Below are 15,860 nucleotides of genomic sequence, written 5' to 3' on the forward strand. Positions count from 1 at the left end.
AATCCTCCAGGGACAAGGTGAAAATTTGATTGACATCTTTATAAGAAAATTTCTCTCTATAACGCGCGTATAAATCGATGAATGACACTTTTCACAAACTTTTCCAATTTTCATTATTACCGTGTCTCGAAACCACCCCCTCGGAAACAACTGAAAACGTTCGTTCCGCATAGAAAAGAGACAACGACGGGGCAGTCGAATTGACTAAACACCGGCCGAAAATCAAGAATAATTAATAATGCAGCTGCAGGAATAATAAACGCACGGGCCGCGTAAAGCAAAAATAAAAGCAGCTGCTATGGAAAATTATTAGCGTACACGACGATTACTTCTATCGATCTATGCATGACGAAGGGGTGGATTTTTCTGTTCTTTTCGACCATAAATTTTCAGAACCCTGTGGATTAAATTAAACTTGCTTAATTGAAACGGCCTAACAGAAAATGTGTTTCACTTGGAATTCTTGCAGTTTCGTACAAAAGTTCATAAAACAAGTTATCGGGGTTAACAGGATATCGAAAGGAAGAATATAAACATGTCAGACTGACGACTTTGACGAGGAGACAAGGAAGGAAGAAAAGGCGCGTATTTATTAGAAACGCGGTATGGGGTAGGAGACGAATCCCCCTCGGTGGCCTAATCGTCTATTGTCGCGTTATTTCTAAGCCGTTAAGCCGACCCGATTCTTTTTTCAAAAAGCGGACGCCTTCTCGTTCCTGGGTAATATTTTTCTTTTTCCCTAGTGAACCTTCGATAACCGAGTCGAACCGGACAGAAATATGATCTTGCTCTTCGACAAGTTGAAAAATTTCAATGGTAATCGCAAATTTATATTACGATCTACCCTTTCGCGTAACTCTCGAGTTACGAGCGTTCGAAAATGAAAATATTTTAGGCACGTCTCGACTTTCTGATATGAACCCTATTTTGTCCTGTTCGACGAAAATAACGCGGTTGGTCATAAATCCTGGCAGGTGGTAATCCTGATTCATGCTTCGTTCCAGTATTAACCTCGTTAATCCATCGTGACTGTAGCAGCATCGATCGATTCTAATTTATGCTGGCATCGTCTAGTTACGCAAACGATCACGCAACTGCCCATCGAGATTCGGCTAAGATATACCTTTCCACGAAACGAGCAACGACCAATAATGTCACTTCCACCCATGAAACTCAAATCTCTTTTAACAAAAATAATAATAGACGAATTCCATCGCCCTTCTTCTTCTCCTTCTCTCGATAAAGGGCAGGGGCATTTGTTTCGATCAAGAGATTAAAATTTTATGCGAGGGAGCTGGTTGCAAGCTTCTTATCGATCAAATTAATCGCGATTGAAGGGAGGCGGGTACTTGTGCTCGTAAAACGTGTCGCATAATCGAGCGAGAGGCTTACTTTTCAAAAGAATCCTCGACGTTTTGTGGTAAAGGGATGCGATTGTAATCCTATCGGTGAATAAGTAGCAACTTTTCCTACTCGAACAATGAGCTTTACGCTTAAATACGTATACCCTTATGGATTTTGCATCGAGGATTATATGGGAGACAGATTTTTGCAACGAAAAAACGAAACGAACGTGCTATCTCATGATGAACTATGCTCTAGATTTATAACTATTACTTTAGCGAAGCATCATCGCTTCACCATTAATTTCAAAATCGTCTCGCGGATTCGATCGAAAAGAATCGAGGATTCGTTTCTCGGTTGTTCGCAGGGGATACGTCGAGGATCGAAAGGGGTCGGAGCGTTTCGTCATCCCCTTTTTAACATCCGTGAACCCTAATTTCAGAAAAAGAGTTTGTCGATGAAACGGTTTTGTACATACATATATATATATATATATATCTCGGTAGCCACAAAAGCAGCGAACAGGCTTTCCCGAGGAGATTCGAGAGGTCGTTCACGAAGGGGGTTGTTTTCAAATACTGTCCCAGACCCAGAGATATTATCGACCCCTCTTCAGGCTTTTCACATTACACGAGAGTCTGGACGTTGTTCGCGATGAAAGGGTTGCGAATCAAAGGATCCTTTCAAAGTCAACCTACAGGACTAATTTTTAAAAATCACTCGAGAAACTCGAGCAACTCGAGCACTTTGATCATTATCGCATCTTCGCAGACACTAAAGCAGGTGTTGCTTTAGCGTTGAACAGATATTTCTGTAAGTTAAGCGTTTTTTATCCAACATGCTAGGTATTCGCTATCTCGAGAAAAGTTAATTCATGGAAAATGAAGGAGAAAAGAATCTGGTTCGTCGAATGGCACACGTGCGCAAGTATGTCGCTCTCTTTCTGACATAGGATATATCGAAGGAGACGGTTAGCAAAGCTACCTCCCATGGGAGCTTCTCTCGGCTTACGAACACGACGATCCCGCTTCCGTTACGAAAATAAAGCTCGACTGGGAGAAGTGCCGCGAACCGTATCACCTCCCGAATAAACAAGAAAAGCAAAAACCTTTGATTGTACTGCCAAAAGCTATTACGGTTCTATTCGAGGTTCGCCGTCTGAACGGAAGTAAATCAGGGCCTCGTTGACGTCGAAAAAAGACGAAGAAACTAGTGCAAGTCCCAACAGTTCTCTACGTCTCTTCTCTTTATTCCCCTCTTCTTAACACTTCAATGACCGAGCAGGTATTAATACCCCTTTCAGTTCAATGCGTCAACTGGAAAGATTGAAATTTCCAAATACCTAATTAAAATTTTCAAACAGTTTCTACTTTCTAGTTTCTTTCCGAGAAGATACAGTCGATTGTCTTTCGTTTAGTAGGTTTTCTCTTGCGAGTTCGTGGAAGTTCGAAAACGATACGTTCTCAAGCCACGAGTTCCCCATCGAATCGAACGATATTAGGTGTAGTTACCATTTACGAGATCAGTAAGCGTTTGGTTATAAATTTCACCCCGAACTGGGTAACTGCCAAGAGGCGGCGGTGGCAATGGGCCGAAGATATTGTGGAGGAGGATTGATGGAAGGACGGGTGAAAATAGGTCAGAAAAGAGTACCATAACCGCGTGGGAATAACCTAAATACAAGTTTGAATTACCTAATTTATCTACTGATTTATATTTCCATTCGATTCTTTGAATGTTGTTTTTCAAACGTCAATAACAAGTAGCAAGGGTAGGAAAGAAAGTTGTTCGTAAGAATAGGAAGGAAAGAAATAGGAGGAAGGGCAGGTCGAGGAAATAGTCTGTGTTCACGACAGGAGGTCCGACCAGCAGAAGGATCAAGGACTCGATAATGAGCCCTCGTTCTGAAATCAAGCCTGTCATTGTCATTTCAGCTATTCATCGCCGTTGTATCGTATTATACCGGTATACAATCGTACGTGTTACCGTTTCCTTGCTTACGATTCTCCTCCGCTACTTTTTCTTCCCTTCCAAGCACCGAGTAATGCTGGAAACAGCTGGATTCGCCAGGTCCTACAAGGAACGTGTTTGTAATTGCGATTTACCTAACGCAAATCATCGATCCGCTTTATTTTATTATCTCCTACACACGAAATACACCCAGTCACTGGAGAACAATTTATTCGGGTCGAGGAGCATAACGAAAGGAAAGCAATGGTTACATTGAAAACGATGACTCCGTTCTTCTAAAAAAATTAAGGGCAATGATTTCGCAACATGTCATTCGTCCGCGCCATATGGCGCATCATTAGGGATGGACGAGTAGTAATTGATCAAACCTCGCGATCGAAATAAGCAGAGGAAAGGAAAGAAAGTATGTAATTCGACAACGACGAATGTTTCAAAGAAAAAGGAGGAAAGCTCGAACGCAGTTTATGGGAGGAAGAAACATATCATCCTTCGGTTACTTCGCTTCGTTCGAGCAATTATAAGGGTCGTGCGTCATTCGTGCCAATTAGGCGGAGGAAGCGTCACCAGAGCGGGTGGAAAACCTGCTGTTTCGACCATTTCTCTCTTTCCTTCCTCCGTCGCGTCGCTTACACTTCTCTTGCTCGCTTCTTCGTCGACCGAACGAAAATAATTTTACACGGGCTACCCCTTGGCCCGTGGTCTGTCGTCGGTCTTGTTTCTTGACACGAAGACGTATTTCCTTTCTTTTCATCGGTATTTAACGCCTTTTTACTCTGTTTGCTAAAAATGTTGTTCCATCGAATTTCGCTTGCGAAAGAGAAATTCGTTGCTTTGATCGCAAAGGCCTGGGCGTTCTTTTTCCGTGAAAAAGAGGGAACGTCATTCTGTCCAGGCAACTGACGTTCATCTACGGTGGTGTAACGATGGAGGCACGAAAATCACCCTTTGGTTAACAGAGCATGAACCCCGTTACCCGTGGCGGCCACCCCCCTCCTCTTTGTCGTTACCATGACCCCTGTCGCCCTGCCACCCTGCCACCCTGCCACCCTCTCGTCCTGCACTACGCCCGTTTAAACTGAATTATGCATTCATGCTATTCCATGTTGCATTACGTTGCTCATTGTAATGTGTGTCAAGGGTTGACCACCTCGATCGACGTAGCTAACGTGGAAGCTCACGGACCCCTCTCGACTTCAGTCCACCTACCTAATTACATGCTCTTATCGCCGCTATTTATCCTGTCAACGTTATCACCTTGCCACGTGGTTATTATTTGCGGCGAGACATTGAATGCAGTCAGCCGCGCGTCCATGCGGTCGAGACGGGGTCATTTCGGAATTAACGGATAAAAGTTCGAATTGAATGCAAATCGCAGAAGAAGCGATGGGAATTGCTTCGTTTTTACCGATGAGAACATAACCGTCCGTTTAGCGAACCCTCGAATATCTTTTCATCGTTCGTAATCGAATGTCTTCACGGTGGCCGATGACCACTATCTGTCTACACGTTACAATTCTGCTTTCCGCAGTCTGGGACGAGTTGCTCGCCCTCTTCCCGATACACGACCACCGTCTCCTTCTACGGTGAGATTTAAGGCGTCACGGAACATTAAATGTCGTTGCTCAGCACCCTTCGACGCTCGCGCACACTGACACAGCCGACCAGAGGCAAATTTCAAAGAAGAATTCGGAAGTTGGTCGTTAGGTAATTATCGTAAATTCACAAGCTTTTTGTCCGGGACACGGTGTGAAAGTCGATTCCCTCGCGGGAAAAGGCAAATTCCCGTAAAGGATAGGTTGTTAATTCGTTTGATAAAATAAAATAGTACCGACTGCATTCATAGATGAAAACGCTTCATCCTATGGAGATAGGTACTTTCGAACATGACTGGCAGTTATAGTTTATGAAGTCGCCAAGACGAATTTAATACAGTGTCAAACTCTCTAGAAAATCGACAATCATGGTTGCGAACGATCGGAAAGGATGTCGAAGGGAGAAATCATGACAAACAAGTTTTCACCAATCATTTATCTTCTTTATTTTTATTCACTGTAAATATGTAGATATACATGAATAAAATTCTTCGTAGTTACAATGTTTGTTAGCGATTATGATAAACTTTTATGCAACATATGTGGTATCTATCGCAAAGCATGGAACAGGAAAAATGCGATCAAGGATATATGGAAATATATGGAAAATACTTTGAAGACTGCTTCCCTCGGGTAGGCATATGGAAGCTATTTCAAGGATTGTCAAGCAACGATCACTGTCACGGTGGTCGAAAGTGCATCTGTGGTTTCGGTGGAGCCCTGTTCGCGTCACAGAACGTTGGACACTGATCGGTCTCGACGCATGCCAGCCTCTCTCGCGACCTTCTCCTCCTAAATTCTCCAAATCAACTTGCTCCCTGCAAAATCAGTTCAATTTTAACTCCTTCCGAGTTTCTTTTTTTTTCTCACAAAAACAGATCAAAGGTTATCAATTTTCATTTATTAAATTTTAAAGGCTTCACTGGCTAATCTTGACTTTGTTACGATCGAAAAGAAGAGAGGTTTGCCGGAGAGACGGTCCTTTTCTCCTATCCATTTCTTGTCGGGCGCCACGAAACGGGGAATACCAAGAAAAAAGTCGTGTTCAAAGGATCTCGAATTCTTTCTTAAGTTCCATCCCGAGCAGCGAAGATGAAAAAGAAGGATGGCAAAGACGCGAGTACGGGAGGACAAAAGCGACCACGAGAGATGTTTCGTAGACAGGGTGATTCTCGCGAAGAGAAAGAGGATGACAAAGACAGGGTAGAGTGTCCAGGCTGGGCTCATAATTTTCCTTGGGGGACGCGCGACACACGACGTGTACGTGTCACCGCGTCGCGACGCACGCGTCCGTCTCATCGCGACTGGAACACCAAAAACGAACCTCCAGCTATTTTATTGCCCTCCTTTTCCGAGCCAGAGATTCCATCGTTTTTTCCTTACGAATAACGCTGACAGAGTCTTCGATCCAACTCCGACATGCTGTTCTCAGAATCGAGAACAATGTTTCCTCTTTCTAAAAATATCAATTTTTAATCGTTTAAAAATTGACTTGCCTCCATGGCAAACCATTCCCAGTCGAAACGCAAAGGTTGAATATCGTAAATCGATTAATTCACAGACAACATACGAGCGCGAAGTTCACGAAGGAAACGCATTAGGTGATTTCCCATTTATTTCGAGGAAAATAATTCGGTGTAAACGACGTCGAAAGTGGCCAGCGAACGAAGCAACGGGAGAAGACGCGTTTTATTGGGCCAACACGGTTGACAGCAAGAGTGACTGCGCTCGTAAAAGCCTCGTATAAATAAAATCGCCGGGAATATAATTGTTGCTGAGAGCCGGCAGCGTTCCTTTCGCGCTAAACTATACGGGGTGTCGTCTAACTACTTTTCAACCGTAAAATTTCTCCTATATTTCATCTGTATATCGATCGAATCAAACGGAGAAAAGAAGAAAAAGAGATTTTAGGGTGCGATATTTTCCACCCTAAAGAAAATATCAGGCGAACGCTGTTACCCTTGTTTGCTAACCGCTGCCGTAAGCTTTCTTAATATTTTTCTTTTTCGCAAGAACGATCATCTCTTTCCGTTCGATTCGTGTTTGCATAGGGACACGCGTTTTCGCAATGTATGCACTTTATATGTATATTCCCTTATAAAGGTCCTCTACAAATCTAAAAAGCCAGCATTTTTTCTACACATTGAATCGAAATTTATTTTCTCGTGGAGTAGATTATAAATGGTGTAGTAGTAGGTAATAATGTATCAAGTGGAAATAACGATGTATAGTCGGGCAGAAAGTAATGCAACGATTTTATAAATAAAAGTTTATGCAGTGTATCGATGTTGGGTCAGAAAAAAGTGGAAGGAAGTTCAGTAGACAAGAAAAAGAATCAGAAGCCTTGGGTTAAAGCTAAATCGTTACTCGACACCCTTGTGTAACGAGAGCCAGCCGCGATTATGAAGAAGACCAATGTTCCTGGGCATAAAGGACCGTGGTTCAACGTGTCCATGAAAATCGAAACCACTGTGACGCCGGCGCCTACCATTTACTCGTATTCTGCCTCTACTACTCAAAATGGACACCTATCATACACGTTCCTCTCGACTCTCTGTACACGTAATTACTTCATGTCCTACTAATTCGCCTATTCGCGAGACGACAGTACAGAAATCGATTACGTGGCAATTCTTATCAGAATGTTACATTACCTATTATTGTCAGCAAGGGAGTATAATCCCTCTTTGATTCTTCTTTGATTCTTCCAAGAACAAAAAGATAATCGCGATGGTACTGAAACTTCCAAAGAATCGACAAAGTATCTTTTTAACCCTGAAGGGTTAGATCGAAAAGGCGAAACAGTTGTGGGTATCGTTTAGAAACCAATGAGCTTCTAATGAAGGTGGAGCTTGCCGAGGAAATCTCCACCTACTCTTAAAATGCTCTATTTCTCTCCTCTCCTGCGTGCGTGTCTCTCCCTACGTAAAAGGCAGAAGGAGAGGAAGAAAGAGGAGAACGGAAAGAGAGTGTGACAGAGGGTCGGAGAGGGAAGAACGAAGAGGAGAGACAAATGAAGAGGCTGAGGAGGATCTTGAAGTGCGTTTTAACTCGGCCAAGTCAGTTGGCATCTCGCCGCACCTACTAATACGATGGCTTCGTTCGTACACTGCTATCCGTAACGATCTTCCGACCAAATCGATCGACCAGTTGTGATTTACACGCGATTTCGTTAAGTCCGGACGACGCGTTATCAGTGTAACTTCCCATAGAGTGATTCCGTAAACAAGACAACGCTAAACGTTCGAGTGGAGAACTTTTTCTTTGGAGCTTTCGAGAGATCTGAAAAGAATCTTTACGACTCGACGGCTCGTAAACGCTGCAGACCGTACATACACAGGGGACCGTGTATAAATACTGAAAGAATTAACGTTCAGAATCGGTGAAATAGCTGCAAAAGCGATTGATTTATGGAACCTCTATGGATAGAGGTGGATCAAACAGGAGCAAACTTTTTACACGAACCGCTGGCATAGAAAATCGATTTGCTTTTGCAAGACAAAATTTGTTCGTTCTAATTTACATGTTGGTAGTTGGTATTCAACTCGAAGGGGAAAGGTACGCGTTGACCTGAATCACCCCTTTTTCGCAACACCTTCGAACACTAAAACGAATTGCAATTGATCGTAACCAGCGGTTAAATATTCTGTAAAATGTAACCGTTGAAAATTTCATGAATACCAATGATTTTAACGTTAACCGACGAACAAATTGTTTGTAAATTGATCGTTGATAAACGACGCGAGATTTAAATATAAGGAAGGCTATGAAACAGTGGGTCCAATAATAGTTTTGGAAAACCGATAAACCGTTTTTTTTCGTGAGGTCGTGAACGCATCGAGCCGTCATTTCGGCCGGCACGTGCCACGTGCCACGGGAGACCTTAATTACCCGGTCACGCTTCACCTCGGAAATGCTTCAATTAAGATTTTCAAAAGTAAATTACGCGTTGGAAGCTCTCCTCGTATATCTTTGCCACTCGTAAATAATTCTTGCATCCTGATGATCTCCTAAAACGCTCGTTTCTTCGAACTTAATCAGCAGAAATTCAAATGATCGTATATTGATCTTGAAAATCAAGTAGTCGTGGTATTAAGGAGACACGTTAATCGACGTTCTAATAAGAAGCAAGGAAAAATGTTGTGCACAAACTCGGAAGAGGAAGGAAACGGTGTGATAGTTTCGCAGGTTGGGAATCCCCATGCACCGCAAGATTTCACCGTTTCCCGACTGTTATCGACACCAACTCATTCACTGGGTAAGAATACTTATAGCCTAGCAGGCAAAGCTAATCTCGACCGAACTACCATTTCTCGACGAAATCCTTAATCTCGCATAAAGCTTTACGTAATTTTCTGTATTCCGATACGATTCGCATAAACATCGTTTACGTAACACGATGGGAATTATTAAATGCAGTCTCTCACAAAGAAACAGAGAACCGGCACGTATCCTCGACGCATTTCCACGTTTCGATCGACGGCGCGTTAAATTTCATCGAAATCACGCATTTCCAGTCATGCTGTTCGCGTTATACCGCTTTGATGAATGCTCAAACACAGTGGAGTCATTCAAGAATAGCCACGCCTGCACCGTTCTTCTCTTCTTTGCACCCTTTTCTTTTTTCGACCTGTGTTACTGCTGTTTATCGCACGCTGCATCTTCAACCGTTTCGCTTGAACTTTAACATTTAAATTGGCTCGTAACATTGCGATTTACAGATTGTACCGAGAATTCCACGACACCTGCGAGCAGAAGACCCAGAAGAAGCAGAACAACGTTTTCGGCCCAACAATTGGCCGCTTTGGAGAGAGTATTCGAGAGGACGCATTATCCTGACGCTTTTGTCCGGGAAGAACTCGCGACTCGAGTGTCTTTGTCTGAAGCCAGAGTACAGGTAATCTCCCATTATCGTCTTCATTACGAGGAGAAAACGTGAATTTAATTTGGTGAAAGAGAAAAAGTATCGTTGACCGGTGACGAGCCGAGTTGGTCACATGTGTGTTCTTTGAGATTTTGCCGGATAAAAGGGCAATGGAGCGGCAATGGAGCGGCAATGGAGCGGTAGAGAGGAAGGCAGACGAGGGTGCAGAAGGGAGGGAAGTAAAAAGAAAAAAATGAGGAAGAAGAGGGAAGGAGGGTGGAGGTGGTGGACAGCTAGGCAGAAAATCGGAGGAGACAGGTTGTCAGGGCAAGAAGCTATGATTAGCTTAGCCAGGATAGTTAGGCCGTTTCAGCAGCATCTGTGCTTGGCATACGACGTTGCGTATGATACGTTGCGTATCCAGCACGTGTGTGATAGTTGTTACAGAAGCGTGCAGCGAAGCACACTTTTCGTTGCTCGTGTCGATCCATCCAAAGCTGCGTCTGCCACATCTCACGCGAATATCTGTCTATCCGCCCCGTCTGTCTGCGAACCGTGTGCTTGTGCTTGTGCCTGTGCCTCTGCCTACCAGCAGCCGTCACGCTCTTCAACCCTTCTCCTCTCCTCCCTATTCGTCTTTACAGCTAATTCCTCCTTTCCAACAAATGCGACACAAGACAACCGCGTGTCTATCTTTTTAAGCGATCCAATTCAAATTTTCTTTATAATTAATTCATATGTATATCTCGAAATTGTCCTCGCAGGTATGGTTCCAAAACAGGCGCGCCAAATTTCGTCGAAACGAAAGAAGTTCTGCCATTAATAGAGGGATATCTTCGAACAGAGAAATGGAAAGCACTTTACCTCTACGACCTGTCAGAGTAACGCATACGCAAGAAAATAACACAGAGGCTTTGCAAACGTCTCAAGTTGCTCAGTATCCTTACGGTGAATACTGGAGAACATCGCAACATTACGCCTCTATGCAAACTACTAGTTGCCATGGATTTATCAACGGTAATTTGGCAAACGTAAATCTACCCTCTTATCACCAGACAGACATTCATAGTGGACTCGAAGGATCAGCGATAAATAGTTTAAATGCTCTGAGATTCAGAACGCATCCGTATGGAACCGCTTACTCTGCCATGCACGCGAGCATGTAACTCTGTCTATTCATAAATCACCAAATATTTTCAACTTACAAGTACGAACTATCAATTGAATAATATATACCAAAGGACCAATCGATCGAATTACGGTTACATGGAACTAAATATCTAATCTATAAGTACCAAATACAGGGTAACGAAAATAACTCGTAATATTATTTTGTAGAACTAAAGTAGCTTAATAAATGATAAAAATGGTAAATGTATTATATCACTGATACAAGAAATATATATATACATACATTGGTATTCTAATCTACAAATTCGGTACATTAATCGTAGCAAAAAGGAAGATATACGAATATAAGAATCGAATCGTGGAAGAACGATATTTTACTTATCGCGATAAGAAACATCTAAAATTACAATCAGAAAATAACGATTACTTGTACGTACATAATATATTGTATCAATATTGGCACGAAATTAGAATACGAATCTTCATACGTATAATATTGGTCACACGTATTATATTCGTTAGAATGCTAAACGATCTAGAACCACGTAAAAAGGTTCAAAAATGTCTATATGTATACATATATACATACATATATCGTCCGTCCAAAAGTCCTTAAATTTACAAATACATTTTTAATATTATACAGTTACTTGCACGTTTTGTACGGCATTGCTCCAATCCACTTTCGAAGGAACCAAATAAAATGCTGGTGCTATTTTGCTACCGCATGGACATTGACTGCCCGCTATCCAACTAAAAGAGCCTAACTTTGTACCGCATTTCGGACAATTTAACTTCCCTTCGACATTATGAATTATGTCAGGCATCCAAGCCAAGGGCTCCACAAACAGTATTTTAGTACAAAATTCTACAGACTGTTGTTCTTCTCTTTTCGACGGTTCTACGGGATCGCGCGAAACTTTTGATTGTTTGGATGATCTTTTTGAACTGATGTGTCTCCAGATTTGTTTTTCTCTTGGTAAATGTGGCAAAATATTGCTGGCACTAGCCACGATTCTTCGACACTTCTTACATCGATAGACTGTTGGCTCTGGATGTACTGTAGCCAGAGCTGGATCTGGTTTGATCAATTCTGTGCAAGTTTGTGGTAAGATCTTTGCCTTTCTCACCTTGTCTGCTGCAATTTGTAATTTATACATCTTGAAATGTACACTGGTATTGTCTACTCCGAAACCCATTTCTTCGTAAAGTTTCAATTGTGCTAAAAAACCAGCATTAGGCTCTACAAAGCGCCTCTTTCCTTTGATCTCTTCAAATGTATCAGAGAAACTCCTTTTATACTTTTTCATTAAATATGCAATAACTAATGTAGCTGATCTAGAGACACCAAAATAACAGTGTACCAATATTTTATCATTTAATTGTAAAGCATGATCTATAAATTCGTAAGAATCTTCAAAATGAGTTAAAAGGTCTTCTCGTGGCATGTCTGTAACTTGAATATATTTTATAGTCAAGTTTGGCAAAAGCTCTTGGATCTTCCTAGGTAAAGGACAAGAATCTGCTGTAAGTATGTAATTTATTTTAGTTTCTTTTAACCATTCAATATCTGTAGCAGCTGTTAGATTTCCAAGGAATAGATCAGGAATAATTTCGGTGTAACTCGAAGGACCTGCGTCAAAGTCTTCTCTAATTAATTTATTAGTAGCTTCCTGTGCCATCTTCAGTACTCTGGAATAAAAAATAAAGCTACGGCATGCAATTTTAATTGTAACTACTTTATTTTATCAGTTACAACATAAACTATATAATGATTTTTATAAAATATAACAAATTAAATACAACATAAACTTGCCTATAATTCAATAGACTTGGTCAGGTAAAAAAGAACACAGAGTTTTCAAATTTGATCAAACTCTACATATGGAATATGCCTGAATTATAAATTATATTTACTATTACCTCGTTTAAACGTATTGTAAATAACTGTTGTACTCTGAATCATGGAACTAATTTTATAAGTAATAGCTGAATAATATGAGAAATGAATGTTGAGTGCAACATTTTTTATAGAAAATTTACTTGGCTTTTAGAATACGAAAAAAATTGTATTGCTATCGTTAAAATTTAAACTCTTCAATAGCCGCGTGTATTTGTCTTGCATTTTACCATATTTTGAATATGAATGTTCATTTTCTTTATTTTTATCATGTAGAAGAGAATAAAAAACACAAACACCTCACGTTCAATAAAAACACCAAGAAACACTGATTTTAGTTGTCGGGGCACAAGCAGGATGGCGCTACAGTATCATAACATTTTTTTATGGCGCAGTTCTAAAGTGATAAATTTGACCATACATATTTTATTACTTTTATTACTGATCCTATATTTACTATTTTATTATTAGTACCATTAATAAATATGATATTGATTTATTTATTTTAAAATTTATGTTTTGCGGTATCATTTAAAGGTATATTGATGTCAACTTTTTAATTAAACTGACCAAACATTTCCTTAACTATATAAATGTTTTTATGAAAATACGAATTAGTATTGTAAGATATGGCATATTTTGAGGAAGAGAAATAGTACAAAGAATGAAATGAACCTTTCCGAAAATGAAATATCATTCAAGTATGATACCTATACGCTTTCGAAAAGATTACGGAATAAGTTGTTCGACCACGTATGCCGGAAGTGACGCGATACCTCGATCTCCACATCATTTAGAAAAGTTGTAAGAATATCGCTCACACTGTCGTATGGAGCTACTGTAGTTCCCGGTTCCGTGTTTCTCCAACTTTCTCCCTCTCTCCCTTTCTTTCCCTATCTCTGTCTACTCTTTTCTCTATTCTATCGGTACTGCTTGCGTACGCGCACGTGTGTTTAATGTAAGTGTATGGGTATTTTTTGGTTTTTAAATAAAACAAGATGCTGATCTCACAGGAGGTGATCTCAAAAGCAGAAGAAATTGCTGATCAGGTGAATTTACGAGCCATCGTGCTCCACTTATTCTCTTTTATGAATAATACTGCTTTCGCGAAGAAACTCGTGATAGAAGATCGACAGAAATCCTGTAGGAGTACAGGTGTATGTACTCCTGTCAACGTCATCGTGACACGGTTGCTATACACATTCGCATATTTTAATTTGTATCTCTTCTTTTATTGATTATTTGTAAACAATAAGATTTTTCTAACATAATTAAGCGTTGAAAATTCTCCTACACCATAGCTTATATTCTTGAAATTAAAGGTTATGCATCATTAAAGAAATATATGTTACGAATATTATTGTCTCTCCGAGTTGTGATTAATTGTTTAAACGATATGCTTTCAAATATTTTATTTTACTACTACAATATATCTTAGAATAAAATAAGTATATATTTTTTATAAGGTTTCTTGTAGTTTAACTGAAATAAATCGAATCAATAAAAACTGAGCAAAACGTGAAGAATATCAATTTTTATTATTATTATTTTTTTTAATTATTTACTAATACTCAGTTTTTATTTCATATATTTCTTACTTTTTTCACAAACCCATTTTGACCCTTTTATATGACACCAAAGAACTTTGAAAAAAGTATGCAAAATGTTTAATTGATAATTTTAAGATGTTTCATACATGAAACATCATTATAATTATTATTTTTTTTTTTGCAATAACAGGTAATCCGTAATGGAAAACACATATTGCCAACACTTGCAAGACTTTGCCTTATAGCCACATTTCTAGAAGATGGGTTGAGAATGTGGTTTCAATGGTCAGAACAAAAAGAATTTATGAACAATACCTGGAATTGTGGTACCTTCTTAGCTACAATGTTTGTCTTGATTAATTTAATTGGACAACTCGGTGGTTGTGTAATGGTTATCGGAAGATGGAAAGTCAGCATTGCTTGTGGAATCTTATTCTTCATAGTGGTCTTGCAGACATTAGCTTACAACATTTTGTGGGATGTAACATTCCTATTTAGAAACTTAGCATTAATAGGAGCACTTCTTCTGGTTTTGGCCGAATCAAGAGTAGAAGGGAGATCATTATTTGCTGGTGTACCAAGTCTTGGGGATAACAAACCTAAAAATCTGTTGCAACTAGCTGGAAGAATTTTATTGGCATTTATGTTTACCACATTAATTCGTTTTGAAATATCTTTCCTACAAATCATGCAAGATATTCTTGGAAGTATTTTAATGGTATTAGTAACTATTGGATATAAGACTAAACTCAGTGCATTGTTACTTGTCTTACTGTTATCTGCCCTTAATCTTTATCACAACGCGTGGTGGAGCATTCCAGAATATAAAGCACTTCGGGATTTCCTTAAATATGATTTCTTTCAGGTAATAATTCACTTAAATATTATTTTCTCAAGTATTCAACATTTACCCTACACTTTTCTGAAAAAATGTATAACATAAACCTGATTATTTGCAGACATTGTCAGTGATTGGTGGCCTTCTAATGATAGTCTCTTTAGGTCCTGGAGGTGTTTCCATGGATGAACATAAAAAAGAATGGTAGATGTCATGTTATCACCTAAATGTTCATCATTACATTATCATGATCATTAAGTAAAAACAGTCTCCCATTCCTGTTCTCCTGTATGCTCAATCAAGTTTACAATAAGTTTATTATTTGTTGGATAAAAACTGTAACATGCATTCATTTTGAATTATTCAATTTGGATAAAGGAATTGTTGAAGTAGAACCTAAAGTGTATATTTTAGAGGTCAGAAATTAAAATACACGGGATTAAAAATGCAACTCCAGAATAATGACATTATGACATAAACAAAAAGAAGACAGCACCAAAACTAATTTATATCGCTTATAGTGGCATTGTACATAAGACACTGGGTCAAGAAAAACAAAATATATTTTTTCTGTGTGTTTTTAACTTTTTCTCCATTTTTGGTCTTACATCCTAGTCGAATTTATATGCATGATTTTAATATGTCAATGTATTCTTCCACAGAATTACAG

At 39.7% G+C, this 15,860-nt stretch overlaps 3 protein-coding genes across 8 annotated transcripts in view; 2 read left to right on the plus strand and 1 right to left on the minus strand.

Moving 5' to 3' along the window:
* LOC114877590 (paired mesoderm homeobox protein 2-like) overlaps window positions 1-11,034 on the plus strand; it is a 64,362-nt gene extending 53,328 nt beyond the window's left edge. For 2 of the 4 annotated variants that reach the window (XM_029190359.2, XM_029190360.2), the window contains exons 4-5: window positions 9,629-9,804; window positions 10,536-11,034. In XM_029190359.2, the coding sequence (XP_029046192.1) occupies window positions 9,629-9,804; window positions 10,536-10,937 (578 nt within the window). In that variant the 3' untranslated portion in view covers window positions 10,938-11,034. Of the gene's footprint in view, window positions 1-4,181; window positions 9,166-9,628; window positions 9,805-10,535 lie in introns of those variants that run through there. The other 2 variants (XM_029190358.2, XR_006829952.1) reach the window with 2 other exon arrangements.
* Window positions 11,035-11,125: 91 nt separating this feature from the next.
* On the minus strand, window positions 11,126-13,237 carry LOC114877588 (dual specificity protein phosphatase MPK-4-like). Of its 2 annotated transcripts, none has more exons than XM_029190351.2 (2): window positions 12,719-13,237; window positions 11,126-12,594 (listed from the first exon to the last, which is right to left on the minus strand). In XM_029190351.2, the coding sequence occupies exon 2, from the start codon at window positions 12,582-12,584 to the stop codon at window positions 11,541-11,543; it is 1,044 nt and encodes a 347-aa protein (XP_029046184.1). In that variant the 5' UTR covers window positions 12,585-12,594; window positions 12,719-13,237; the 3' UTR covers window positions 11,126-11,540. The 2 variants fall into 2 exon arrangements, with proteins under 2 accessions (XP_029046184.1, XP_029046183.1); XM_029190350.2 differs by having other exon boundaries at window positions 12,826-13,235.
* A 350-nt stretch (window positions 13,238-13,587) lies between these two features.
* Window positions 13,588-15,774, plus strand: LOC114877584 (surfeit locus protein 4 homolog). 2 transcript variants are annotated; one of them, XM_029190341.2, is made up of 3 exons: window positions 13,588-13,851; window positions 14,543-15,217; window positions 15,312-15,774. In XM_029190341.2, the coding sequence occupies exons 1-3, from the start codon at window positions 13,801-13,803 to the stop codon at window positions 15,396-15,398; spliced, it is 813 nt and encodes a 270-aa protein (XP_029046174.1). In that variant the 5' UTR covers window positions 13,588-13,800; the 3' UTR covers window positions 15,399-15,774. The 2 variants fall into 2 exon arrangements, with proteins under 2 accessions (XP_029046174.1, XP_029046175.1); XM_029190342.2 differs by lacking the exon at window positions 13,588-13,851 and adding an exon at window positions 13,884-13,991.
* Window positions 15,775-15,860: the final 86 nt, after the last annotated feature.

The sequence above is a fragment of the Osmia bicornis genome, chromosome 12 (genome assembly GCF_907164935.1).
Source record: "Osmia bicornis bicornis chromosome 12, iOsmBic2.1, whole genome shotgun sequence".
NCBI lineage: Eukaryota > Metazoa > Arthropoda > Insecta > Hymenoptera > Megachilidae > Osmia > Osmia bicornis.

What these genes read in the sequence shown, in the direction of transcription:
- LOC114877584 (XM_029190341.2), top strand. Translation starts at nt 13,801, where the DNA reads ATGCTGATCTCACAGGAGGTGATCTCAAAAGCAGAAGAAATTGCTGAT. An exon ending in CAGAAGAAATTGCTGATCAG is followed by an intron (nt 13,852 to 14,542) that starts GTGAATTTACGA and finishes TTGCAATAACAG; the next exon opens with GTAATCCGTAATGGAAAACA. An exon ending in TTAAATATGATTTCTTTCAG is followed by an intron (nt 15,218 to 15,311) that starts GTAATAATTCAC and finishes GATTATTTGCAG; the next exon opens with ACATTGTCAGTGATTGGTGG.
- LOC114877588 (XM_029190351.2), bottom strand. Translation starts at nt 12,584, where the DNA reads ATGGCACAGGAAGCTACTAATAAATTAATTAGAGAAGACTTTGACGCA.